General features: G+C 47.0%; 1 protein-coding gene across 1 annotated transcript in view; it reads left to right on the top strand.

Moving 5' to 3' along the window:
* The window catches only part of MAPKBP1 (mitogen-activated protein kinase binding protein 1), a 986,444-nt gene that overhangs the window by 163,967 nt on the left and 795,224 nt on the right, over window positions 1-27,253 (top strand). The window contains exon 3 of the mRNA XM_078662278.1: window positions 20,714-20,805. Within this exon, the coding sequence (XP_078518404.1) occupies window positions 20,714-20,805 (92 nt within the window). The remainder of the gene's footprint in view (window positions 1-20,713; window positions 20,806-27,253) is intronic.

The raw sequence follows: 27,253 nt of genomic DNA, 5'->3' as shown, positions 1-27,253 counted from the left end.
ACACGCTGTGGCAACTATCTTCGCAAATTGTAAAAATGTAACCTCTCCTCAGTCAAAACATTTTAAATGCCTCTTGTAATCGGCCTGCTGACTATACATCATCCAATGTTTTACACCCCCCACCCCTTCCCTGTTCGGCCTATGGCCAAAGTATGTGCTATTTGCTCAAAGGGCCGGATCTTTCAGACTTCAAGGTCTGGAGCATAGGATGCCCTACTGATTACCGCGAACACTGCTCATTCCTACAGTCTACACATTAGTTTAGTAACATGTGGTATTGCACCAGGTACTCTGTCATGCAGCAGTCAGGCCCCTGATTCAGCGTTCCGTAGGTGCTGGCTAGAAGAGACTTCTCCTAGTTGGGATCCTTGTTGAACCAGTGCACTGCAACTGCAGTAAAACGCAGGCTAGCCCAGTTCAAGGTCCGACACCTCCATCCCCCACTTTGTCCCATCCTAGTCTGAGTGTAGCAAGTCTGTGTTGGAAGGTATCTTGAAGGTGATCCTTAAAAAGAACTAGTCTAAGTCGAGGTAGTTACACAGAATCCGTGTTTATTAACATCAAGCTACCGTCCGGTTCAAAGGCCAGTACAGAATGACTCTCGTTATAACTGACATACATATCCCTCGAACCCACTCACATTCAAGTCATAACATCTGTCTCTTTCACGAGCAAGCCATGACACACAGTGCTATACTCGTTTTCACCTCGTGGTACACACTGAACGTGCACGAGAACCGAGATGCCCGCATGCACTCGACAGTCTGCATATTTTCCCGGCCCATAGCAATTCCTGCAGAAGCCGGCCTCGTTCCTTCAAGACCCACCGCTGGGAATTTCGTACTTGGTGCCCTGTAACATAGAGACAACGGGGCAGCAAGACCATTTTGATTGAAGCGTTCCCTAATGGTGAAGATGGTTCTAAAGTGTTCCAAAATTGAAAGATGGGCGGATGTTTGCGATCACACCTCTTCGGTTCCCTATGCATTATGTGCATGTCCAGTTTGGGGAGAGGATCTAGCCTTGCGGCTAGAGCGGTCAACCTCGAAGCTGTGGAACCTGTTTCGATTCTTGGCAGTGGCGCTTAACATCCTCTGATTCTGGGCAATTCACTTAATCTCCCAGTGCCTAACAAAAAATGAATGTATCCATCTGTAACGAAACTAGTGCTTGTGTAAAGCGCTCTGATACCCAATGTTTCGGGTCTAGTTTATGCTATATAAAACTTTAAAAAATAAACAAGTTAACGGACACTGCTGTCTTCAAGGGCAGACCCGTCTCCGGGAGCACAGTTACATACACCCCTTTCAATCGTCCCACTTTGAATATTGTCGACTTTGTCTGGTTCACATATAGCCCCGAGAGGTCTCCGAATTTCTTCAATACATTCAGGAGGATCTGAACTAAAGTGTCCGGCCGACGTAGGTAGATCATCGCATCATTTGCATATAGTGACAATACATGGATCGTTTGACCCACCTGCACTCTCCAGCCATGTACCACCTGAAGTAGCCTACACGTCACCGGCTTCATCATCAGGGTGAACAGCGAGGGGCAATAGGCATCCCTACCGGGTAGCTCTCTGCAGCCGGAACGCCTCTGACACAAGATGGCCTTTACTTACCCTCGCCACTGGTTTTGTGTACAGCAACTTAATCCAGGCAACAAGTTTCAGCCCTATCCCTACCCTATCCAGGACTCGCCAAATATACTCCCAGCTTACAGAATAAAATACCTTCTCTATATCCAGAAAGGCATATTGGACCTGGTCCATGCAGGGTGCGTGAAGCATGTGCGTTACTGAACTGCTGGTCAGTAAGAAGTTTGCCTCCTTGTGAGATTTTCCCTGACATGAGTTCCCTTGTATATGGGAAGTAAAACCCAGCAGTTCCTGTCCTTGGAATAACTGCTGGATGGGTTCCACATGCCAGACTAGAGTCACCCCCCCCCCCCCCCCACGCCCGCCTGCCTCCCCAAACAAAAATAATTGCTGTATCCGGTTATTACAAAAATGGTCTTGTGATCCCTCTGCTCCCGGTGCATTAAGGAGGGAGCTCCTTAAGGGGAACTAAAAAGTACTGAACCATACTTTAATTCTGATGCCCAAAAGCTTTACAGCGATTGAATTATTTAGAAATCAAAGAAGAACATTTTTAGATGGCACACCATCACACATTAAATGCGTTTGAAATCCTGAGTTGTGGATCGTAATTTGGGTATCCTCCCCTCTGTCTCCCCTCCTCTTCCCCACCCGTCCCACTCTTTATTGTCTTCCCATTCTGCCCTGTGATCCTACATGCAACTACACTAATGGCAGTGGTGAAATAACGATTTAATGTAGCTGGTTTTAACCTAGAGGAACAACTTGGATTTAAAGCTCTCTGGTTCTTATAGCTCAGGGGGGGGGGGGAAATTTCGATTTCATGTCTGACCAGCATTTGCGGCCATATTGGGTCAGCGCTCTAGTCGCTGGACCATGCTCGGGTGATTTAATGCCCAACGATGCGGACGTGTGCAGCGGGCGCGCCTAAGGCAAGCTTATCTACGCCCGTCAGTGACGGCCGAAGCCAGGGGCCAAGACCCCGGTTTCTTTCTCTCAAGAAAGGTATTGTTATAGCTCGGCTCAGCTACTACGCTTAAATTACACACCAGAGTTGAAATGCCTTCATTCCCTTTACCCCTAAAACTCCGCCACAACCTGCCAGCACTGCCCTTTTTAGGTCTCGCTGAGCCAATGCGCTTGCGCATTGCTCCGGCGAGACTTATGTAGGGGCTCCATGAAAGCCTGCCAGAGGGCTTTGGAATGCGGATTATGGCCAGTGCATGTGCGCCGGGCGCGTGCTCACCATTTGCCCCCCCCATCAGATTTGAAAGTAAGCCGCTCTCACACCACCATTTGTCTGAGCCTCGTCATCCGACTTGAAAAGAAGCCGCCGCCCCCCCCCCCCTGCCCCCCCCCCCCCCCCCCCTCAATCAGACTTCAAAGGAATATGCTCCCGAACTTGCTGGCCTCGCTCTCGTGAGCCATTATTTACTTGTTTTCATGGTCTGTTCTTCATCCAGCTCTCCCTCTCCTTACCTCTGTTTCTTCCCCTCTGTCTCTCACTTTCAACCTTGTTGGTTCATATTGTTTGCCCTGGCACTTCTCTTCCATACAGGCTCACTTCTGTTGCTCGCTGCTTTTGCTCCTATGAATTTTGGCCTATCTCCAACCTCCTCCCTCGCTGATCTTGGATCTCGGCCCACTCCTCCTCTTTACTCTCTCCCTCGCCTCTCCCGCTCTTACTGTTCCTGTCTCCTATTCATTCATCTTCCTCATCCAATTTACCACCCTCTCTTCATCTCGCAGACATACTTCTGTTCTTGGCTAAGAAAATCATTGCAGTATTGATCTGTGCCTACTCGTCTCTCTTCATAACACATCCCATGCTTTGTTAATCATTGTTATATACATAACGAGGGTTTTGTTTACAGGTCTATTAAGAGGATACTTCACTCTGGCACACCACCACCACATCACTCTGGCACACCACCACCACATCACTCTGGCACACCACCACCACATCACTCTGGCACACCACCACCACATCACTCTGGCACACCACCACTACATCACTCTGGCACACCACCACATCATCACTCCGCACCACAGTACTGAGTGATGATGTGCCCGGCTTGGCAGTTCGGGCTGGACTGTTCCCATGAGGCACAGGGTCAGACTGATTTGCATATGGCCATGTCTAAACTGGGGTGGCGGAGTGAGCTAAAGAACAGTGATGGATTAAACCCAGATCAGTTGACTGGGGGTGAGTGTGTGTATTGTCAACGCTCCGTCCATCACCACCTTTGGTTTTTCTTTGTTCGCCCTAAGTTGGCAGGGTATGCTCAGACGTGAGTCCCTTGCTCACTTTGCCACTGGAGTCCAGCAAGCCCGGCTGAAGACTGCTGTAATGCCAGAAAGCGGTCCTGGGAAGCTTGATTCCGGTCCAGGGAAGACATGGCTTGGCAGTTCGGGCTGGACTGTTCCCATGAGGCACAGGGTCAGACTGATTTGCATATAGCCATGTCTGAACTGGGGTGGTGGAGTGAGCTAAAGAATGGTGATGGATTAAACCCAGATCAGTTGACTGGGGGTGAGTGTTTGTATTGTCAACGCTCCGTCCATCACCACCTTTGGTTTTTCAGCACCACAACAGCACTGTCCTTGCTTGCTACCAACAAGCATTGCCATAGCCAATAGGACTCGCATTAGGAAAGTGTAAGCTATTGGCTTTGTGAATAACAGTGCTATTAATGTATATATTTTCAAAGCCAACACGTATTAAAAAAATGTGTCATTTACAATACCAATAGCTCACACTTTCCTAATGTGAGACCTATTGCATTGCAAATGCTTGTTGGCTAAGGACACTCATACTCCCTTTGCCCCTGTGGGACTGCCTGCCAAAACATTTAAAATGTTCTCTCAACTGTAGATCTTTACCTAAACCTTCCACAGAGCTGTACATTCTGTTGACCGACGAAACCCCAGACCTCTTGTTTCTTAATGAAACATGGACTAACTCTGAACCGGATATTGTTCAAACCCTTCCATCTGATTATTCGCTACAGAGGTTGGACAGGGCGAAGGAGTAGGAGGTGGAGTGGCTATTATTTATTAAAGCCATCTGAGTTGTCAAGCTTTTGGAAGCCCTCTGACTGTGAATCTTCATTCCTCCATAGGACTCACACCCCTGCTCTCCCTTTCAGGTATCCTTGGCTATCGACCTCCTGGACCTTTGGCTCAGTTTCTCTCTTCTCTACCTGAAGCAGCTACGAAATTGGAGAGCACCGACTTTAATTTTATTATTCATGGGGACATAAACACTCACTTTGACCTTGCATCGAGTGCTTTAGAACTCTCTTCTAATCTCGCAGCCCTGCAACTCATGCAGAAGGTATCCCAGGCTACTCATAGGAAAGGGCACCTTCTTGACCCTGATTTTTCTAACCTTCAGGAGCTGCGTTGCTTGGAACCCACACCTATCCTCTGGTCAGACCATCACTTAATCTCTCTCTACTGGTCCCCTAATGTTGTCATTCCTCCTTTCCGACCTACAAAAAAAACAGCTAATTGTTGGCCAAAACTTCCGTTGGATGAATGGCCTTCTCTTTAGAAGGTAGCATACCTTTCATTAATCCAGATCCTTCAGCAGCCAATGACAAATTTAATAATTGGATAGAAGAGACCTTAGATCGAGTCCTTCCAAAACAGACCCACCAAATGAATCTAGGGCCCAACAAATCAGCATGGTATATTCCTATATTCCGTAAACTAAAGCCGATCTGTAAAAGAGCTGAGAGAACCTGGAGAAAAGACTTCTCCTCCTCTAAGAAAAAGGAATATAGGAACACCAGTAAAAACTATAAAACTGAAATTAAAAGGGTCCAAGCCTGCTATTACAAAGAAAAAATTTGCCTCTGCCCTGGGCTGGAAAAATCGCAGAGAAACCTGTCAACATGGCTTTTTCCAGACACCTAGAAGCTGGCAAACTCCTGCATCCATCTTAAACTGGGTTTCACCCTTCTCAAGGGTCTGAAACAGTCTTGCTGGCAGTCGTGGAAGACTCCAGAAGGATTCTTGACGCAGGTGGTTCTTTGGCCGTGATATTATTAGATCTTAGCACGGCATTCAATACGGTCAATCACCGTATCCTAGTCCATAGACTTCAAAACCTGGATGTGACTGGAGCAGCCCTTGGTTGGCTGCGTTCTTTCCTGGAAGACAGATCCTTCTAGGTCTTCGAGGGTGAGGACATTTCAAGCCCAAGGCCACTTCATTGTGGAGTGCCTCAGGGGTCGTACCTGAGCCCCACTCTTTTTAACATTTATATGGCCCCTCTTGCTGACATCGTCCTACCCTTTGGGGTGCATATTATTACATATGCTGATGACACTCAATTGGTGGTGGCATTTAACCACAAAAACAGATCCCCTATCTGCCTCGGCTCATACCTTGAGGAGGTGACGAGATGGATGCGCTACTCCCATCTAAAATTGAACGGTGATGAGACTAAGCTGATGTTGCTCGGTAATCCCTACCTCCTCGAGGCCTCCTCCATTCGGTCCGCATGTATGTGTCCCGTGCCTGTCCCCAAATCCAAAATAAAGTTTGGGTTTTTGGCTCGACTCCGAGCTTAGCTTTAAAACCCAAGCAAGGAAAGTGGTTGCTCTTGCTTCAGCATTCTAAGAATGCTGCGCAAAGTGCTGGTTTTGTTACCTCCTCAAACAAGAAAGCTCGTGGTCCAGGCGCTTATTCTAACTGGACAATGGAAACACTCTTTATCTCGGTGCCCCCTTCGCGGATTTTAAAAAACTTCAAACCATTTAAAACTGTGCAGCAAGGATTCTTGATGGGATTCCAAGCCGCCAATCAGCTAAACCTGCCCTAAAGTCCTTGCACTGGCTTCCTATTCAGGAATGAGTCCACTTCAAAGCCCTCTGTACCACCCACAAGATGCTAGGAGGTCCGGGACCGGCCATTATTTCTTCCTTTGTCCAGCCTTACCAAGCAAACAGACCGGTTCATTCAAAGGACCTCCACTTGGCATCTGTTCCCAGAATCAAGAGGGCCAGAAGTCGCGGCCGGCTCTTTTCCTACAACGCCACTAAACTTTGGAATTCTCTGCCGCTTCAGCTACGTAAAGAGCCTAACCACACTGTCTTCCGCAAGAGGCTAAATACCTGGCTTTTCCCTAATTGATTCGCCACAGCTCAGTGTGGCCTCTGCCCTAGCACTGCGATGCCTCCTGGTAACCACACGCTTTACAAATGCTTTTTCATTTTTTTTGAAAAAGGGTTCGGGGCGGGGGAGTAAGTAAAACCAGTTTTCTTCTTCTTCTTTTTTTTTTTTTTTTTTTTTTTTTTTTACTCTTATGTGGTTGGAGAAGTAGTGTACCAGCCTCCAAGCATTAAGACACCATTTGCCAGCTCTACCGATTTCAATTGGGGAATAATCTGAGAGACCCGCAGCCAAAACCTAGGTGATGTGATGCTTGGAGGAAAAAGTAATCTAGATGAGAAAATGATTTGTGGGCTGCGGACAAGTGTGTAAATGCTTGTTTGTTCATGTGCCTAGTAATAAGTACCACATGTTGAGGCCCATAGAAGTCATGAGCTTCAAGTCTCTTGTCCATTGTGTGTGAAAATCACCACTTGTGATAATGGGCAGCTTGGATGTGTCGGCCAGGCGCTCTCCTTGGGGCTTTTACCTCTGTGTGGGTGATGCATATACACTGGCAGGTGTCCATGCGTAGCTTTCTTAATGTAGCGGAGTTTGTAAACCTTGTTAGTGGCCCCTGCCAGAGGAAGGATTTATATAGCAATATGACCGACCCACTATTGAAGCCTGTATGATAAACTGGTATATCAACATAACTTGCGCCCTTGCCATGCACTGCTTATTTCCTCACATATTCCATCACTCATGATATGGCCCATGACACACACATATACACATATTAACTGAAAAACCAAACGTTAAAGTGACATTCAAATTAGGTGAAAATGGCAGTTAAAAGTGTGTGTTTGTCTAACCTTGTGTTTTTCTATTTTATATGATTAATAAATGTCATAAACTGCTTACTCAAAATTGTTGTTTTTATTGCCTTCAGGAGATCGAAGGTATTGTTAGTCCCGTCCCGTTGCATTTCACGTGTGGGCCCATGCCGTATATGGGTGACCCAGTGACTTATCCAAGCAGTGTGTAATTTAGTACTTGCAGGTTGCGCCCAGATCTCTGCTACAATGCATGCACTTACTGAACAGTCTACCTGTGTTCACATCCGTGACCTGTTGCGTATACACAGTCCACTGCAGAAAACGCATTCATGTCCTGAGCTAGTTTTCAGCATTGAATGTTAAAAAACGGCGGAATGCGTGCAGATTTCTGCAGGTTGTGACATAATCATCCTCTCTTTTACCAGTTGACTCTCTAGATCAGCAGATCGTATTGTTTAAGTTGACTACATATTTCTTTAATATGAAGATGAACCTACTATGCTAACTCGGTCACCGGTTCATGTCTCGCTGTGGTTACGGCTTTTTTCGTCCTTTTAAGTTAGATGAAGTAACGAGGGCCTAGGTGCACATCTGTATGAGTTGCGAGCGAGCCAATGAGTGCTTGAATGGAGCTAGTTACTTATTCACGTTTTATGCTTGAAGTTTGGGGTTTGCTTTACATAAAGGGGGTGTTCTGTCGAATGTCTATCGCAGCCCCTAACTTTAGCCCCTGGGACAGGAAAGAAGTTGCGGACAAGAATCCACCGTTGTGGAAAGGGTTGGTGAGGCGCGCTGCCACGGAGTTGTATGGTTGCCCTCCTTCCCTCCGACGACCCTTCCCTCCGACGACCCTTCTCCTTCCCTCCGACGACCCTTCTCCTTCCCTCCGACGCTTCTCCTTCCCTCCGACAACCCTTCTCCTCCACTCCGACGCTCCTTCTGTCCTCTCCTGCTTCTACCGTCTGCTTCCAGAATCCGAGGAAATCATGACCAGCTCAAACTGAGCGCCGATGTACCGCGCTCCCGTCTCTGGCTGTCCTCCTTGTTAGGAAACCTTCACTCAGAACTAGTTTAGCTCGTTTAAATGACGTATTTTTACCTGGAATTGCAAACTTGTAAATCTGGGAGTTTTAATGTACCTGTGTGCACAACCAACAGCAACTAATTTAAAGAACGCGGAAAGGCAACGGATTTCACTCCCCTTCGCCTTGGTTCCTTGGGGTCCAATAAGCGTAATAATGAAGTATTCTCGTTACTGTGCCACATAGGCCTGCTACGGTTAAGGGGCACACGCTCCTGGTAGGGTCGGTTCCTGGTAAGGTCGGTTCGGCTGCCTGGCACGGCGGCGTTCTGGCCGTGTGCCGCGTGCTGCAGGGTGGGCCCTGAGGAAGCTGGTAGCCTCTTACGTCATCTGTACGAACGTTCTGGGTCCGCGCACAGGAAGGCTTTGTCCGTTGGTGTTGGACCCCACTGTCACGTGCCACACTCCCCTGCCAGCTTGAGGGTAAATCTGGAGCGCAGACACCCCCAAACGAGCTTCTCCGACGGATAGTTATATTAAAAGCTGCTAGGACAGCGGCATACGCCTTGCTTCACATGCTTAGACCTCGCAGCCCGCCCGTGCTTCACCTCTCATCCCATTGCGGTTCCTATTTGTACTTCCGCCTTTCGGCGCGCAGGAACCGACTTGTGCGGACACATGACTTCCTTAGGGTGTTCACGATCTCCTTAGCGGAAGAGTCGTTTTGTTCTGCTCGTTCTGTTTGTCGACAGAAAACCTTTTAGTGCTCGCATACCATAAATCGGCGTCACTTCACGAGAAATAGATATTTTAATTTATTTTTTTTTTTTTACTATTGCCTGCATGTCCTGCTTGAGAAGAATTTACCAGGTGAGTTACTATCTTCCCTGCAAAGGTTTCTAATCGCGTTTTCGGAGGTTAGACTTTTGTTGATGGTCTAAGGTTGCACTGATGACACCTAACAGTTGACTTTGCGGTAAGATTCTGCCCAGCACACCTGGGTGAAGTAATTCGAGACCAGGAGTTGTACATGCTTTGCATTGTAGTTGTATTTGTATAGCGTTTACTACCCCTGACGAGGCATAAAACCGCGTTTCGACGAGTAGCATGCTACTCCGCAACCAAAAAGGATTAGAGAGTGGTGGATTACTATAGGGAAATAAGAGTATAGTATGGCGAGGTATGAGTTCATTTGAGCGAAAGACATGTTAGTTGGATTGAACAGAGTAATGGAGGGATAGAAGAGGGAAGAAAACCAGAAGTTATAATTGGGCGATTGAGTTTGAGTTTGAGTTTAAAAGCACTTTTAGAGCGCACGTATACCGGCGGTTTCTTGGCGCTGTAGCTAGTGGGGGCTGAGGTTTAAGAGCAGGGAGAAAGAGAGGAGCCTTTATTCAAAGGACTTAGTGAATAGGTAGGTTTTAAGACTTTTGCGGAATTGGGGATAGAGGGTGATAGCACGAAGATGAAGGGGAAGGGAATTCCAGAGGGTAGGTGCCAGAATAGCAAATTTGGAGCCGCCCCACTTCTTTCTCCGGAAGCGAGGGATGGTGAGGAGGGACTGGGAAGACGAACGTAGGTCCCTGGAGGGGACATAAGGAACAATCTCGGAGGAGATGAAGGCGGGTGCCAAGTCCAATCGGGCCAGGAAAGTGATGGATGCGAGCTTAAATTGAATTCTAGCCCGCACGGGGAGCCAGTGAAGAGATTTCAGAAGTGGGGTAGAGTGGTGGAATTTGGGGAGGTTGAAAGCCAGGCGGGCCGCCTGGTTTTGGATCTGTTGTAGGCGGCGCAGACTGTATGCAGGAATACCGGCATACAGAGCGTTCCCATAGTCCAGGCGGGACACCACCATGGCCAGGATGATAAGTTTGAGAGCAGAAAAAGTAAAGAAGCGGGACACCTTGCGTATAGTACGCAGTGAGAGAAAAGAAGATACCGCAGAGCTGACCTGGGAGTGGAGGGTGAGTTGGGAGTTAAGTTTAATGCCTAGTGTTTTGACTGAGGATCATAGTAATAAGTTGAGGCATGGGGTGAGTTCAGGAGAGAACGTGGAGGGAAGTCCCTGTAGAAAGGGATTAAGGAAGAAGAATCGGAGTAGAAATATGAGGTTTGGGATGAGTCAAAGGAGAGAACATGAGGGAGAATTTAGTAGGGTTGTTTGGAAGACCGTAGTAGTAAACTGATTGGAGTGAGCAGGAGGTGTCGAGAAGGGAAGAGTCTAGGAAGGGTTGGTTTGGAGATCATAGTAGTAAGGTTTTGGGATGAGAGAGAGAGAGTAAAGATGGAGGATAAATTGATAGAGGTGATGGTAGGACAGAGTAAAGCTTTTGGGAGTTCTTTTTTCTTGTACAATATACCTACAATACATAAGTGATCACATAGTAAGGGAATGTATGTCTAAGGAATATAATATTTTGAGATTTGTGGGTTTTTGTTGAGTAGTGAGACGCGATATAGATGAAGTTGTTTTCTGTGAAAGATTTGTATATGCAATACTACTGGTGAGTGGTATTTGAATAGTATAGGGGTGGTGATATGTTTTGGCGATGAGTGAGTGTGGTGTGCAAGAGTAGATGGACAAGAGGTATGATTTGTCACTGTCAGATTTGATCACTGGAACAGGTTATGTGTGAGATGGAGTGGCATGTAAGGATTGCATGGTTTTGTGTAATTGGTTAACAGGCAGGTGTTTGTGGATGGTGTGATGGAAGGCTTGGTATAGGTTTCGTCATGATGATAAAAGGGCATCTGTTAGGAGCAAGTAGAGGACGCAGCTGCTGTTTTGTGTGAACAGGGAATGTGTGTCTCAATACATTAAAGTTATGTATAATGTGGCGTTGTGTGGATGTATTAGTGGTGGTGGACAGTTGTTTTTTGTGTGAGATTGCAGATGCCATAGTGTTGTAGTTGGGGTAGAATTGAGTATAGGCGTGACTTGTGAGGTTTTGTAATGGTTCAATACACATTGACATCGATATGAGATTTATTTGTGGTGCATGAGTAGAATGCCTTTGCTGATATTGTGTTTGGATTGTTGTCAGATGTGAAGAGCTTAAGGTGGTAGCCCAAGAGTGAAAATTGGGCAGCATCTCTGACCCTGGGCCTGATCTGAACAAGTAGCTGCCCTAGTCTCTGCTTTGTCCTCGCTGCCCTAGTCCTCGACGCCCAGGCTAAGACTCCCTGAGCCCTATGCTTAAAATTGCCCAATTGGCCAGTGGAGCCCTAACCAATCAAAACCCTAACCCTACAGCCAATGGGAACCTTGGTCTTTTAACCAATCACAGCCCTAACCTAACAGTCAATCGAAGCCAAAGCCATAATCTCGAAGTCTAATAGGAAACCCTAGCCCTAGTAGCCAATTGGAACCCTAGCCCAAACAGCCTATGCAGAGAAAAAGGACAAGGGAACCCAACTCACTAAGGAACCTGGGTGGGTACATTTTTGTCGGAAACAGTGGTTCCTGTGGAATAATAGAATCAATATAGATAAGGTGCACAGTCACAATGGAAGGGTTAAAATTATGTCAGAGGGTGAAGAAACCACATACACCTATGGTTATAGTTTGATACAATTATATTTTACAAACAAAATTCTATATACAATGAAAAAAAAATGTGCGTAGTGTCCCCAGTGAGAAACAGGAACCTAAAATATTGGTGACCTAATTGTGACCGTATTTTACAAGGTTTCCAAGGTATTCAAAAACTCTACCATTTAGCAACTCAAAACATAATATACAGCAGCTATATACAATAATATGCGCGGTTAGTGGCTCTTTCTTTTGTTGTCAACTACGTTTCTACCCTAAAAGTGATCTAGGGTCTCATCAGGACCTATGGATTTAGAGAAATTTTGACGGGTAGAATGCACAGCCACGTGAGGTGTACGTGCCAACAGTGGGAGAAGGAGGAAAATGAAAACTACATACTCACAAGGACACCCAGCCAGGTACATAAGTGAGAGTGAAGGCTGGCACTCTATGGGTAGCTGAGCACTGTTACGGTGCTGATGATACACAGAGACGTGTATGAAGACCGTGATGAGGAACTCTGGAGTTGGTGTTAATCACAAGCTGTGCTGTCGCGCTGACCTGTGAATCACAAATGTTAATTAGGGTGGTCTGTACCTACTTATGGTGTGAAGCCCATCTATAGAAGCGAGTATTTTTCAATGGAGACAAATCCTTCAATAGTCCTCAACGCGTGTGACGAGCCACGACGCCGGCAGCACGACTGCTTCAGTTAGTCTGCTGTTGGTACAGACCACCATATTGAACATTCGTGATTCACAGGTCCGCGCCACAGCACCGCTTGTGATTAACACCAACTCAAGAGTTCCTCATCACCGTCTTTATACACGTCTCTGTGTATCATCAACACAGTAAGTGTGCTTTTAAGATGGAAACAGCTTTCAAAATGTAGACTCTAGTAATGCTCAGACTGTATATAGTGCAGTTTTTTTTTTTTTTTAATAACTGACCTTTCAAAGCACACATTTTATAGCTCAGCTGACAACTCGTGCAATAAATCTGTCATCAGGCAGCTTCAAGTGACTCCATAAATTAAAGCCAATTCCAGCTTCCAAGCACCCTTAACATTTGCAGATCGACCAGATTCGTTCCACTGCTCCAAAGGAAAAATACAATACCTTACTGTTATTATAATTGTATTTTTCCTATGGAAGTCAGTGGCTAGTGGGGCTGGGCAGCGCAGGGGGCGGAGTGGTGCGCATGACTGCTTGGCCGGCTCTACTGCCCACTTTGCATCCCTACCAGGCTGCATTACGCAGTTTGGTGAGGAACATGCAAAGCCACTCTGTACCCATCTGAGCTCTGAATCGCGGTGCTCCGACCAATCACAACGCTGCTATGCAGCCTTGTGATTGGCTCAGGAGAGCCTGCTGCCCGGGTGCTTCTACTGCTGCTGCAGGCCGGGATGAGGACCGGAAGAGGACAGAGGCAAGGCAGCTGTCCGTTAGTTTCAGGCAAGTCCTTATTTTTTTTTTCCCCTCGATTTCCCCTGCCACACCACAACTATCCGTTAGCAGCTGCTACCGTTAGTACTCGCAAACATTTTCCAGGGGCCAAAAAGTTCAGTCTTTGGTGTGGCCGAGGACTGCACTGATGCCAGCAGTGTGGCGGTCAGGGTGAGGGATTAACATGGGTGATGGGGAAGCAATGCATGTACATCTAGTGGCTGAAATGCACAATGTGAAACCAGAAAACCTGCGATCAATCCCGGCTTCGCAACTTGGTCAAATTGTGTGATCCTAGCTAATTCATTTAGTAAACTTTCCTTCCTTTTTTCATTATCACACATAGGAGGACTTAAAAATACATTAATTCGGCTGGGTGCTGTACAAAACCTTCTCCTGTGTTTCATTAAATAAACTATATTCATGTATAATAAACAGCAAGCCAGCCCACCCAAACGAGTGCATATAAAAACTGACTTGCCTCAAAGTTCACTATTGGCATTGTTTTCAGGGTGGGGAGAAGCATGAATATTTCTAAATTCATGTTTGAAAACTATCACCAAAAAAAAAGTCATCAATGCATTAAAAAAATATATATATTCCTAAATGCACTGACACAACATAATAAGGTGAAAAGATTCTTCATGTTAATGAAATACACTTTTTGAACTTTAAAATGACTGTTTTTACACGTTTGCTGCAAGATGTCTTTAAAAAGGAATGTTTTCCTAAAGTTAAGCGGTTCATGACACCCTAGTTACTTTCTTTCTTTACCTTCAATTACTAATTTTTTTTGTAAACCTATTTTTATTGATTTTCATTGCAGCAAGCCGATATTCACCATCACAGTAATCCAACATACCTCTCCCCCATCAAATTGGTATCTGCAGACTCTGGTATATGTCCACGCTACTGTCAAATAATGTTCATATCTTATGATCCCCCATGTTTTCAAAAAGGAATCGTGGCATAACCTTTACTAACGTACATGTCAAACAACCGACATTGGTAGCCTGTTACATCTTATTAAACTAACCCCTGAGAATCTGCCCCCAACCCCTAGCCCCCCTTCATCCCACCGGTGTGTTCCAACTATTCGCAACAATTCAGTATATAGAGCTTGTGTCAACAGACAGTCAGGATGTATGTTATTGTAATGGGCGACCCAGCACTCCATCCCGCCACAACCCACCAGTCCCTGTTGTCCTCAGTCGATTGGTTTATCATCGTCTGAACTAGTTCTTCCCATGCCGTTGCCATGTCTAGCGCCTTTTCATTATTCTGGCGGCGCGCTTGCCGGAAACTAATTACCCCCTCCCCACTAGCCCACTTAAGAAACTCAGCCTTCCACCTTTTACTGCTGGGACCTTCCTTTGCCTTCCAGCGCATCGTATTTTCCATTTTCGCCAGTACTAGGCCCATATCTATAAACTTACTTGTTACCTTCGTCCTGGAGGTGTGAGGGAACCAGTGCAATATGCATGTAGCCATATCAAAGGTCAACTGGCGCTCCGTAACCAAGTTTAGTAGGTCCCCCACTTCCCCCCAATAGCTCCCTAAATTCGGGCACCCCCACAACATATGTTCTAAATCTGTTCCCACTGTATTGCACCTGGGACACATCACATCCCCAACATTATAATATTCCATGATTTTACCCCGAGACAAATACGCCCTATGTATTATAAAGAAATGCACTAGTTGGAAGCGTGCATTCCTGGTGCCCTTCCAAGCCCTACGTAGGATGTGTCCCCATGTGGTCTCTGGTATGGGCTTCCCTGTGCTCACCTCCCACTTCAGACGCAGCGTTTCTAACGGGGCCAAACCCTCATTCAACATTCGTGAGTATAGGCATGTAACTGCTTTGAATGTACCCGCTGCCATCACCACATACTGACACGCTTGCGTTATTTCCGGTTCTAGCAGTCCAATGCTGTTGGATGGCTCGTACCAGGGCCGCATGTATTAGAAAATCTCCTCTAGGGAGATCAAACCTCTCCTGCAGTATCTGATAAGACAACAGCACTCCATCTTTGTACAAGTTCCCTAGCATGTGGACCTCCGCTTGCTTCCTCTCCCAATAATGAAGACCAATCTCCTCCATGGGGTAGTGCTGTCGGCATCCCTTGTGGAATATCGGGCACATAAGGGCGCTGTACATCTGTTCTTCACTGGCTCCTGTTCCAACACAACCTCCGTCTTTTCCTCTAAATTGAGATCCCTAAGGTCCAGTCTTTGTTGCAACACTATGAAAGACAGGATATGTCTCGGAATTCCGCCACCTCTCGTATGTTCCGGGCCCCTGAATTCCTTGGCTACCGCCTGTGTAAGAACCTGCAATTGCGCTGCTATATACTACAACTCCAGGTCAGGGACCGCCAAGCTGCCCTCCACCTTAGGCCTCATTAATGTCTTAAGCGTCACCCTGCGCCTCCCCGATCCCCAGATAAATCCCACAATCATAGATATCAGTTTGGGAAACACTGAGCACGGCACCAATATAGGCAGCGTCCTAAAAAAGTACAGCAGTCTAGGCAGCGCCACCATCTACAGTAAAGCTGTTTACCTTCAATTACTCATGAAATAGATGTTGCCCGTTTATTTAACATATTTTTTATGTTGATGCTGAGTCGAGTAAACATCAGCCCAGAGAAACTGTTGACCTGCAGTCCCTGGGCCATATTTTGAGTATCACTGGTCTAACTCAACATAACCAAATATGTGACTTAATAAATGAGAACATTTAACTGATTTTGTTAAAACACAATAGAAACATTTCCCAAAAAATCCTCCTGGTGCTGTGGTCCTTTCTGTTTATGAAAATCAGAGGAGCAGTTGCAAATCCAACAAGGCACAAAATCCAACATGATTATTCCACACGTGGCAACTGGGATGTAACCGGAGTCAGTAGTGCCCAGATGGTAAATGCGCTTTGTGAGATTAATAATCGTGTGGTTGGCTTATGGAAACTGAGCTCTTTCTAGGGCAGTTAATCCGTGTCCCTAGATGATTCAGGCTTGATTTGCCTCAGTGACCCGAGAATGTCAGTAGGATGTGGTCCCATCTGTAGACATTGCGTTTATTTACTTAATCCTGCTTAGCTCTAAACTACATGTTCACCAGTCATGCATTTTGTCCCTCTTTACTTCACTGCTCCAAAGATATGAGAGAACTGCTTGCCACTGCAGAACACCCAAAGATGTTGAAGTAATTTGCCCTTGCTTTAATAAGAGATAATCCACTGTTTGCCCAGATAGCGGAATTTACACTTAGTCCCTCCTCAAGAAAATCCTTCTGGAGTACTTGTGTGCCTCAATTCATAAGCAATCAACGGCCCTGGTCCTTAAATGCTGCAGAACTATTAGTTAAACAAGCATTTGCAATGCAATAGGTCTCGCATTATGAAAGTTTGAGCTATTGGTCTTGTAAATGACAATTTTTTTATTTATGTGTTGATTTTGAAAATAGCTAAATTAATAGCTTTGTCATTTTCAATGCCAATAGTTATAACTTTTGCACATGTGACACCTATAGCATTTGTAATGCAACATGTTTTGTATTTACGTGACTTAGATGTATTGATATTACAAATAGCAACGGCTTTTAATTTTTTAAAATAATTAATACTTAAATAAAAGTGATTGTAATTTATATTGGCAATAGCTTAAACGTTTCTATATAACGTTTGTGAAGATTATGTTCAGTGTATTTTATTGTGATGAAAATCCAAGAACAGAAGTGAAATAACATCTTTTTGTGACATTTGTAATAAAGCTTGAAACATTGAGAGAACATAATTGAACCAGTTGTTGTTGAATGGTTGCACGGAGTGATGCTGTGGTGGCGCCGAGTGATGCTGTGGTGGCGCCGAGTGATGCTGTGGTGGCGCCGAGTGATGCTGTGGTGGCGCCGAGTGATGCTGTGGTGGCGCCGAGTGATGCTGTGGTGGCGCCGAGTGATGCTGTGGTGGCGCCGAGTGATGCTGTGGTGGCGCCGAGTGATGCTGTGGTGGCGCCGAGTGATGCTGTGGTGGCGCCGAGTGATGCTGTGGTGGCGCCGAGTGGTGGCGCCGAGTGATGCTGTGGTGGCGCTGAGTGATTGATGCGGTGGTGGCGCTGAGTGATTGATGCGGTGGTGGCGCTGAGTGATTGATGCGGTGGTGGCGCTGAGTGATTGATGCGGTGGTGGCGCTGAGTGATGCGGTGGTGGCGCTGAGTGATGCGGTGGTGGCGCTGAGTGATGCGGTGGTGGCGCAGAGTGATGCGGTGGTGGCGCAGAGTGGTGCTGTGGTGGCGCAGAGTGGTGCTGTGGTGGCGCAGAGTGGTGCTGTGGTGGCGCAGAGTGGTGCTGTGGTGGCGCAGAGTGGTGCTGTGGTGGCGCCGAGTGGTGCTGTGGTGGCGCCGAGTGGTGCTGTGGTGGCGCCGAGTGGTGCTGTGGTGGCGCCGAGTGGTGCTGTGGTGGCGCCGAGTGGTGCTGTGGTGGCGCCGAGTGATGCTGTGGTGGCGCCGAGTGTTGCTGTGGTGGCGCCGAGTGTTGCTGTGGTGGCGCCGAGTGTTGCTGTGGTGGCGCCGAGTGTTGCTGTGGTGGCGCCGAGTGTTGCTGTGGTGGCGCCGAGTGTTGCTGTGGTGGCGCCGAGTGTTGCTGTGGTGGCGCCGAGTGTTGCTGTGGTGGCGCCGAGTGTTGCTGTGGTGGCGCCGAGTGTTGCTGTGGTGGCGCCGAGTGATGCTGTGGTGGCGCCGAGTGATGCTGTGGTGGTGCTGCTGAGTTCTCTCTGCAACTGCCCTCTGCAACTGCCCTCTGCACATGGTATGTTATGCTTACATACGCTCCATATATTATCCATGTATATGCCACATTTAGTTAAGAATATATGTTCTGTTTAGTTACATTACTTTGTTTGTATACCCTTTTATGCTGCTCTAAAGTTATTTCAATGGGTGAAATGCGGAGCCTGGGTAGCAGGAAGGAGAAGATGAGAGTGCATCGAGTGCGGACTTGTGAGCAAGCGCCTTAAGCCATCAGTATGCTACTTCAAGGCACGTAGACAGGGTCGTAATACCCAATAATACTCGTAAAGGTAGCTACAAAAAATGGCGTTGGGTTGTGCACACATCCTGCAAAGATGCGTGTAGCGCCTGAAGTCACAAGTTGAACCTGGTGTTGTTCGCTACAATAGACGATGGTTATCAGTGAGGTTTGTTCCACCATGAAACGAAAGTTGGCTGCCGAGAGTAACAAGGCAGTGCTGGGAGGGGGGCTGCGCACCAACTGAAGTGCTCTGGTTGCACGGCCTGCGGCCGTGTGAAGTGATAAGACTTTGAAGTATGTCACGGCGCCTGAGGGGAGAGCAGAGAGAAGAGAAGGCTCGTGCGGGCAGAAAGGACGCCTTGGGAGGTGGGAGGAGAATTCGGCATGGCTGGGGAGGGGAGGAGAAATGAAAGTAAAGGCTGTGTTTGCGGGGAGAGAGAGGGGAGGTGCTGGTGTGGGAGGAGTGCTGCTACGGCCTGGGGGAAGCTGGCTGGGAAGGGGTAGGAGAAATGAATGTAAGGCTGTGGGGAACAGAGTTTATGGCCCAAAAGCGCGTGCCTGTGGCCACGTGAACTTCAAGAAAACCGCAAGGAACGAAGCCCTTGGTTTGAGGAGGATTTCGAACACTTTTCTCGCTCCCTCAATGCGCTTGCGCGCATTGTAGGTCACGAGACCTAAAAACGGAGGGAAGAAAATGAGAGGTTGATGTGGGACCTTGGATTGTGTTTCCTGCTAAATCTGCATTTCTTACCTCTCAGTCATTGGGAAACTTCAACAGGGGGCGTGACCTTCAGTCGGATGCAAGAGGTCAATGAAGCTAAATTGCACAATTATAAGCAGTAGTGCTGTGTTGGGTCACACTTAAACTAGTTCCCATCATGCCCTGCTAAAACCGATTCCCAGCTAGCCTCCTAAAGTGCCTCACTACCTCTGGATCTGAGGGAGCACTACACCGCCTTACTGCAGCTAAATTCCAGCCAGTGCTGAACTGGCCAGAATCCAGCTGTAGCGGGGCATTTTAGAGAACTCCCTGGAATCCTCTTGCAGGGAGGTATTGTGGAGTGCTGGCTGGGTTCCAGTTGAAGAAGCCCCTTGTAATCAAAAGGACACGGCTAAAGTTGCATCCCACTCAGTACCGCAATATTTGCTGCTGCAGCTGGATCTGTGACCAGACTATCCAATGCCTTGAAACTGCCTGCTGCTATTTTAATGCATTAGTTTTGGGACTGCTTTGAGGTGGTCATGGTGGCGTAAACTGGTTACCCATATAATTACTGTTCAGAGTAGCACAATTATGTTCCTTTGTATATGAATTTTAGTCCTAGGCCTGATCAACTGCGCTAACTCTAGTGCTTGCTAAACGCTGGATTGGACTAAAGTGGATGTGCTGTGCTTAACCAGTATGCAGGCTGCCTTGATCGCTACCTGCTGTGACACGGAGGAAGACCATAGCTAACCAGCCTACCAAAACACAAGGCTAGAAGACCTTCTGAGTTTAGGGGGTAGTTGGTTGCTCAAGGTGAAGATGTAGTCTAGGCTATCCCAGACTAAAGAACGTTTGCCTATGGCATTGAGCTTCCAATGCGCTGAAGCAGTCCCATTGTCCTAGGACACTGTTATTCACTGGTGCTAATGTATACAACTATGGTGCATTAGATGAATCAAAATTGTTATTGTGACTTTGTAGTAGACTGCTGTGCAATGACGAAGACTTGTCCTTTTTAAATAAATAGTTTATCATTTCCGTCCTTAATGCTAGGAAAGTATTAAGCAGAAGCCATTCCACCCTGACGTAAACTTTGATTTACCAGCAGTAAGCGCACACACTCCAGCGTCAAATAGAGCTGAAAGAGAAATACTCTCCTTCGTTATCACTGGCTGTGGAATGGTCTTGGGAAAAACAACTTAAGAGTTGGGAGTGAATTGGCAGTTCAGGAAGAAATTTAAAATGCCCCTCTTCAACGAAGCTGTCGTTTGTTGTGTGTTTTTTCTTTTAGTGTGCAGTGCTATACGAAACACAAACCACTTCAACTGTGTTTTAATAATTTGTACCTTTCACTCTGCAGACCACTATTCTTCTTTTCCTGCAAACCTGCTTATGATCTTAGTTAATGGTAAGAAAGAGTAACACTGTATTTTCTGTCCTAGGTGACTTTGGAAAAGGTTCTGGGCATTACTGTTTCTGGAGGAAGAGGACTAGCCTGCGACCCTAAGAGTGGCCTTGTTGCATATCCCGCAGGGTGAGTTACCGTTTAGTACATGCTACTTTACTACATAATGAAGCAGATAGTTTTGGAACGCCTGCTTTATTCACCGCTATGTATGGGAGATGATGATCTGACGGCAGGTGTATGCTTCTCAGTTCCACAGTTTTGCCATATTGGACTCTGCGCAAGCAGTTTTCCGGCAGTGTAAAATTATCCGCTGTATGATGGTAATGGCTTGAACTCCTCTGAGGGACATGTTTATTTAGTACAAACAGAACTTATTTGCCAGATGACTTAGAAATGTATGATGTCTATCGAGCTGAAGTGTTCTTTTGCACCTTCAAAATCCATGGTGTAGATCACACAAGTGGAGTACTGTGATTCTCGCGTTCTGTTCCCTCAGAACAGGGATTCTACTATGTAGACACACAGAAGAGGTTACTTGAGCACTTGTCATCGTGTACATTATGCTTGCCAAACAACTAACAGATATGGAAGGAGTAATTGACAAACGTAACCGCAATATCTTAAAAAAGCTAGGGATAATAGTTGGTCAGAAAATGTTTATGTATTAATTGGTCATGTAGGCTGTAGCTGTCAAGTAGCATTAAAGCAATGTTGGTATGTGTGTCTTTATTACTTTACCTGAAAGGAGTGTTGCAGCTAAGGAGGAGTTTGGTGATTTCGTGGAATGCTGGTTGTTGCAGAATCATTAAGGGATTTCCTTTTTAATATGGAAACAATTGTTGAATACATGTAGTTGTAACTTAAAATACTTCTTACTCGCTTGTTACATTTCTTTATTTCCAAATTTTAATGCTCACTAGTTTTGCACTTCATGTAAATGGTTTTCTGATCTGGCACTTACTGATCTGAGTGGAGGTGGTTGCTTTTCCTGACCTACGTTTACAGGCATTGTTGCTAAACTTCAACTGTTCCTTAAAGATTAGGCCAGCTGTGCCTCCACCAATAAGGCTGAGGGCCGTCGCCCTACTGCTTACTGAGCAGTGTAAAAGGAAAAATAAAATGATGATATAACATTATCATATAATTTTTTGGTACAGAGCCAGGTTAGGGTGGGGTGGGGCTTGGCTGTCATCTGAGGGAGGAGTGGTTGGTGTACCATAAGGGCACATGGCGGTTTGGCCAGCTGTCTTGGGCTGGCCAAACAGACAAATGAACTTTGCATTTCTCCAACTGACTGTGTTGCACAGCTGTGTGGAGAACCGAGCAAACACTTGGAGATGATGGACAGAGCTGAAACTTTTCAAAACCCAATCCGAAAGACTCTTCCAGAAATCCTCTTGCATCAAAACAAGAGTAAACCTCAAACCGAATTCTAGTTTTATTATTACATTTGTTCCAGAGAATTATATGTGCATCTTATTTTTCATAATTTTTTTCCATCAGCCTATCTTCTAGAGAAGACTGAGTTGATGAAATAGTGTTCCCGTGCTTCCCTGCAAGATCAACTGATTTGAAACTGGTAAATTAGTTAGTGTACCAGGACTGGGTTGGTTCTAGAAATAAAATGCAACTAAATAATTTTATACAAACCAATTGGTCAGAGTACAGTCTTTGAGTGTGTGATGTCCCTTTTTCTTTTTCCTGAGTATGTATAATAAATGCTTAACACTACCTTCTGATAAAGCCTTACTGCTCACCCACACTACCACAAATGGAGAGTAAGGTATTATCTACTTTTACCTCTGCCTACCTTTGGGGTGCCACTGGACTCTGTGCACACTATACCTTACATAGGTATAGTATATACAGAGCCAGCTACCCACGCACGTGTAGTCGGGTGGGTAGAGTGGTATGCTCTTCAAACTATCGACTTAGTAGGGACGTTTCTAGAAGGAGATCTCATGAGCATGTATAATCCCGCCCTCCATATCAGAATTCAAAGGTTGAAGACTGGTGCAGCCACTATGAACCCAGTTACAACAGAACCCAGTCCTGTCACAAGCACATTTCCAGCTGGTAACCGTGCACACAGTGCATCCATAACTGTTACAGCCATAAAGGTCCAAACCGAACTCCACATAGAAGAACTATTCCAAGCGTCTTGAAGCTTTTAGTTCCAAAACTTAGTGTTACTGATGCATGAAGTTGGACAACCACTGCCGACGTGTTTCGTCTCTCTCGTGAAATGTTTCAAAGCGATCCAGTTTTCACAAGAATTGCTGTTATCCAGGAGGGCGGACGGGGTGCCGGTCAGTGGGGGTGGCGTGCACAGCGAGGGGAAATATTTAGCTGCTCTTTTGTTAGTATTGGAGCCTGAAGAATAAGCTGCAGACCATAGTGCTTTTTCGAGGTTGATTTAAATCCCCTCGCGGGATCTCTGCGCCTGCCCGAGGCCACGCAGTGGCCATCAGGAGGGCGGGCTCCTAGTCACGGAGGGCTGTCCCGCCCCCGCATGACGCAGTAGTTCCTCTCCTGAGGCAGTCTCCCCTGGTTGGTGGAGACTGGTAGTGATGCACGTCCGGGGCGGTGGGGAGGAGCCGTCTGGAGTTCATCAGACCTCTGCCCTGCTGGGGAGGCCTCTTTGCCGCCCCGGACGTCGCTGTTCCATGTTGGGACACTCTTTTTGCCTCGACGCGTGGTAGTGTCCTCGAGAGGGACTCTCTTTTCCTGTCGGCTGGAGGTCTCCTTCAGTGCCGAGGTCCCATGGGGGCACCTCGATGGTCTGGCGTCGTGTTTGTTGGCGTCTTCCGGTGCGGTGAGTCTTGCCCGGCGTTGTTTATTGCGGGATACACCAGTTTGCATTGCGCCCCCCCCCCCCTTTTACGCGGCGGGAGAACAGCAGGTCCCGAGGTTTGAAGTCTGTGAGGGGGCGCGAACAAAGCAGCACCCGGGCGCGGGGGATAGATTCATACCGCTACCTCAGCTTGACTCTGTTGAATCGTGGCACTTTCTGAGTGGCTGGTTTGCGCGCAAGTAACGGGTGTGCTTGGTGTGATGGCAGTAGGGGTCTCCTGCAGGTGCGGTAGCTGCCGGGGGAGTCGGCTGGTCTCGTCCCGTGGGCGTGGAGGCCTTTGCTGCCGGTGGTATTGTCGCGGCTCAAGCGGGTTCAAGCGCATCCTGGGTAGAGCAGCGGGTGCGTCGGGCGGGTTCGCACTTCTGGGGGCAATAAGTATTGCGCATATGGGTTGCGGTCATCTTTATTGTGGGGCAAGTTGTCGGGAGTTCGGCTGGAGCACGGGTGGTGTCGTATTGTGCTGAGCGCAGCTCCGCGGGTATCTTGGTGCGAGGTGTTCACAGGCGGGCGTCGCCAGTTCTATGCTGATTTCCGCCCCGGGGGAAACTGAGTCATCTTCGGCATGTTGTGGTTGCGGCCCGGGACTTGTCACGTAGGGGCGGTTGTAAGAGGCATGGAGTCATTTTCATTGCACTAACCCCGGGCTATTCGGATCCATAACGCGGCGGCTGTGGTTGCTTGTGGCATGCTTCCGACCGCGGCGCTAATTCAGTTTATTACTCGCATTATGGGTATATTTAAAATTCTGCGACATCGGTGTATTCACTCCGAGCACATCATTCAGTCTTACCATTGTTGGGTGTCGGCCATCCTCGGGCCTTTCGCGGCATGTCTGTTGTAGGTTTGTTGTGCTGACACTTGGGTCACCAGTCTCCCAACGACTAAGAACGGCGCGATTCTATAACGCAGTGTGGTTTGTTAATATACATGCATATATGGGCAAGCGTGGGGATGGTCCTGGTTCCTTGCAGTTGCTTACTACTATCCTGGTGCACGTGTGTAATGGCTGAAGGGTGCGGCCATTTTAGGGACACCATGGTGTGATGTCCGGCGCTTAAGGGTAATGGCGTCCAGTGCGGCTATTTTGGTGGTGGTTTGTTTCCTTTGACCGGCGCAAGACGTGTATGGCGCCTGTTGGCGGTGAATTTGGGTCACGGTTCTTCGATATCGGCGCATGTGAGTAAGTGAGGACAATTTTGACGGACATTTTCGTGGAATGCATGGTTAAGAGGATACTGTGTTCGGGTCCTCCCTCCCCCATTATGTTTCCTTTTCGCTCCGCCTGGCTTGCGATGCAGCCGGGTTCTCTATGACTTGCGGTGTTAGTCACGAGGTTCAGCTTCTTAAGCATGTGACTGTTGCTTCCGACCCACGCAGCACTTCTGGTGTGGGCTTCTATACCTAATTTTGCCATTCTTATTTCAGACTCCGCCCCTTTGTTCGCCCCCCCCCCCCCCCGCCCCCTTTTGCGAACTCCCGGCGCCGCGCTGACCAGGCAGCTCCTGCAACCACTCCTTGTGAGGTATGTATGCTGGCAAACAGGAGGGTGTGGTGTTGAGGGGGCCTCAGGTATCCGATTCGTTGCATCAGGCCTCCTGCTAGGTAGTATTATCAGATGGGGTCATAGTCATGTTTAGTCTCCTTCCTTTGCAAGTACAGCGCGAATTTTGTCATCTGGCTTCTGTTACATTAAGTCTCTCCTCATTTATATTGTCATATACAAGCAGTGATTATGGGTTGGTATTGTCTCGTGCAGAGTACATTAACGTCGTGTGATTTGAAAGGGAGTTACCTGCAAGTTCAGTACTGCTGCAAATCATTTAAGGGAGATTGCCGCACCTCTAAGGAGCATTCGGGTACTCAGTAGTTTGTGTACCTGCACTTGCTTAATTCTTTTGCACGAGATATATGTACGGATGAATGTCTAATTACGCCACCCTGTTAAAAAATGGACTCGCCCGCAGTCTTTAGAATTTTGCTGTGAAGGTTTTGGAGAGCGAAAAAATATATCATCTCAAAGGGGCAGTCTGAATCTCTGTAAACTTCTTGGTCTACACCTTCATCGCGCATCCAAGTCTTTGTATTCTCACATCTGCTGATGCACGCGTCTAATCCATACACAAGTTCCTTCTTCAGCCTCTCGTGCGTGCAGGTTGACATTACGGTATGTTTATGGTTTGAGTAATTGCAGTTGTTAGGAACGACGTCCGGGACCACTAGTTCTTACCTGTGCCGGATACGTAGATGGTCTTCTGGCTAAATTATTTATTCCTTAACGAAGCACGTTGGTGTGTACCGCGGCTGTATCAAGCCTTGGCTGTGGGTGGGAGAATGATATGTCTTTATGAAATCTTCAGCGTGTTTGGATATGTTTTTGATGGGTGTTGCCTGTGGTTAAAGAAATGCTCAATATTGTCCGTCATTTTTAGAGGTAGCATCATGGTATTCCAAAGACACATCTTTCCCCCCCATGGGAGCAAGTCCCCTAGCTCAGTTCCCAGTACTAGCCTCAAATATTTAGGCCTCTTACCTAAATCGGAATTTTTAGATGCCGCTAGCCCGGAAAATGAGGGGCGTAGAGTAGCCATGTCAGCCTAGCAGACAAGCACAAACCTAGAGGCCCGGGCCCCAAACTGAAAGGGTTGCACAGATACTTAAGTAGGTAATTCTGGTAGGCTGAAATAACTATTCTGGTGTGTTCACATGTACCCCTATTATGAAATTGACAAGCTATTTATAAGGAAGGGCACTATACGATTTGAATGGGGACCAGCCGTGCGGTGCTAACCCTTGATTCATGTTACTTCTTTGTAATTTCACCCTGCATCGGTTGTGCCTTCCCTATAAGTCTCTATGAACAGGTGCGAGTGCACAAGCCTTAAACGTCATCAGTATTGTTCATCTTGTAGGATGGGCAGTTAAGAATATTTTCAAATTCATTGACCCCCCTGTACGCCAATTTGGTCCGGTTTGGGAGCCCGGCATAGGGGGAAGTCGAGGCTTATGCGCAACTTCCTGTCCCAATGGTATCTTACTATAAGTTGTCTAACCATTCCATTACAATGTGTGGCATTTTGGTGGCAAATGACATGCCTACGATCATATCACCCAAGATAAATATTGGATATTCGACCAGCGTCATCTTGAGTTTAGCAGGACAGTTTCTCTGGCGATGGAGGGTGCGAGTGGTTCATTATACACTTATTGAAAGCGATCCTTCAGTCGAGCCCTGCTTCTATTCCTAATAATACATTACCTTAAGCCCCATGTATGACAGAGATTAGTGCTGTGTTCTTTCTGCTATTATCAGGAATAAAAATGGAAAGTAACCCTCTAACCATACGGGAACTGATCAGCTTTGCAGGTAGTTATCTACAACGGTGTGGGTGGGAGTATGTCATCAGCATAGCATGTGATAGAACTGGTTTAATAATATTATAGCTGGAGGCTGGACAGGATTTGAGAATAAACCCATTCCTGTTTTTATATGAAGAGACTCCCTCACTGAGACAGGCAAACAAGAGCGTAGCTGCAGCGGGTGCAGTGGCACCGAGGACGCCTGTCTCCTCCTTATTGTTGTATTTGATCATGGCTGTAATTTTCATTCTATCTCTATCCTGGGACCCATATCTTTCCGGTAACAGTGCCTATGACACACCAACTACTCTATTAGGCTTGCTCCCCGCACCCACACCTTGCGATTCCTGCTCAAAGAAAACA

This window comes from Lissotriton helveticus, chromosome 9, assembly GCF_964261635.1.
Source record: "Lissotriton helveticus chromosome 9, aLisHel1.1, whole genome shotgun sequence".
NCBI lineage: Eukaryota > Metazoa > Chordata > Amphibia > Caudata > Salamandridae > Lissotriton > Lissotriton helveticus.
The sequence above is the reverse complement of the archived record's forward strand: the minus strand, read 5'-3'. Positions and strand labels throughout refer to the sequence as shown.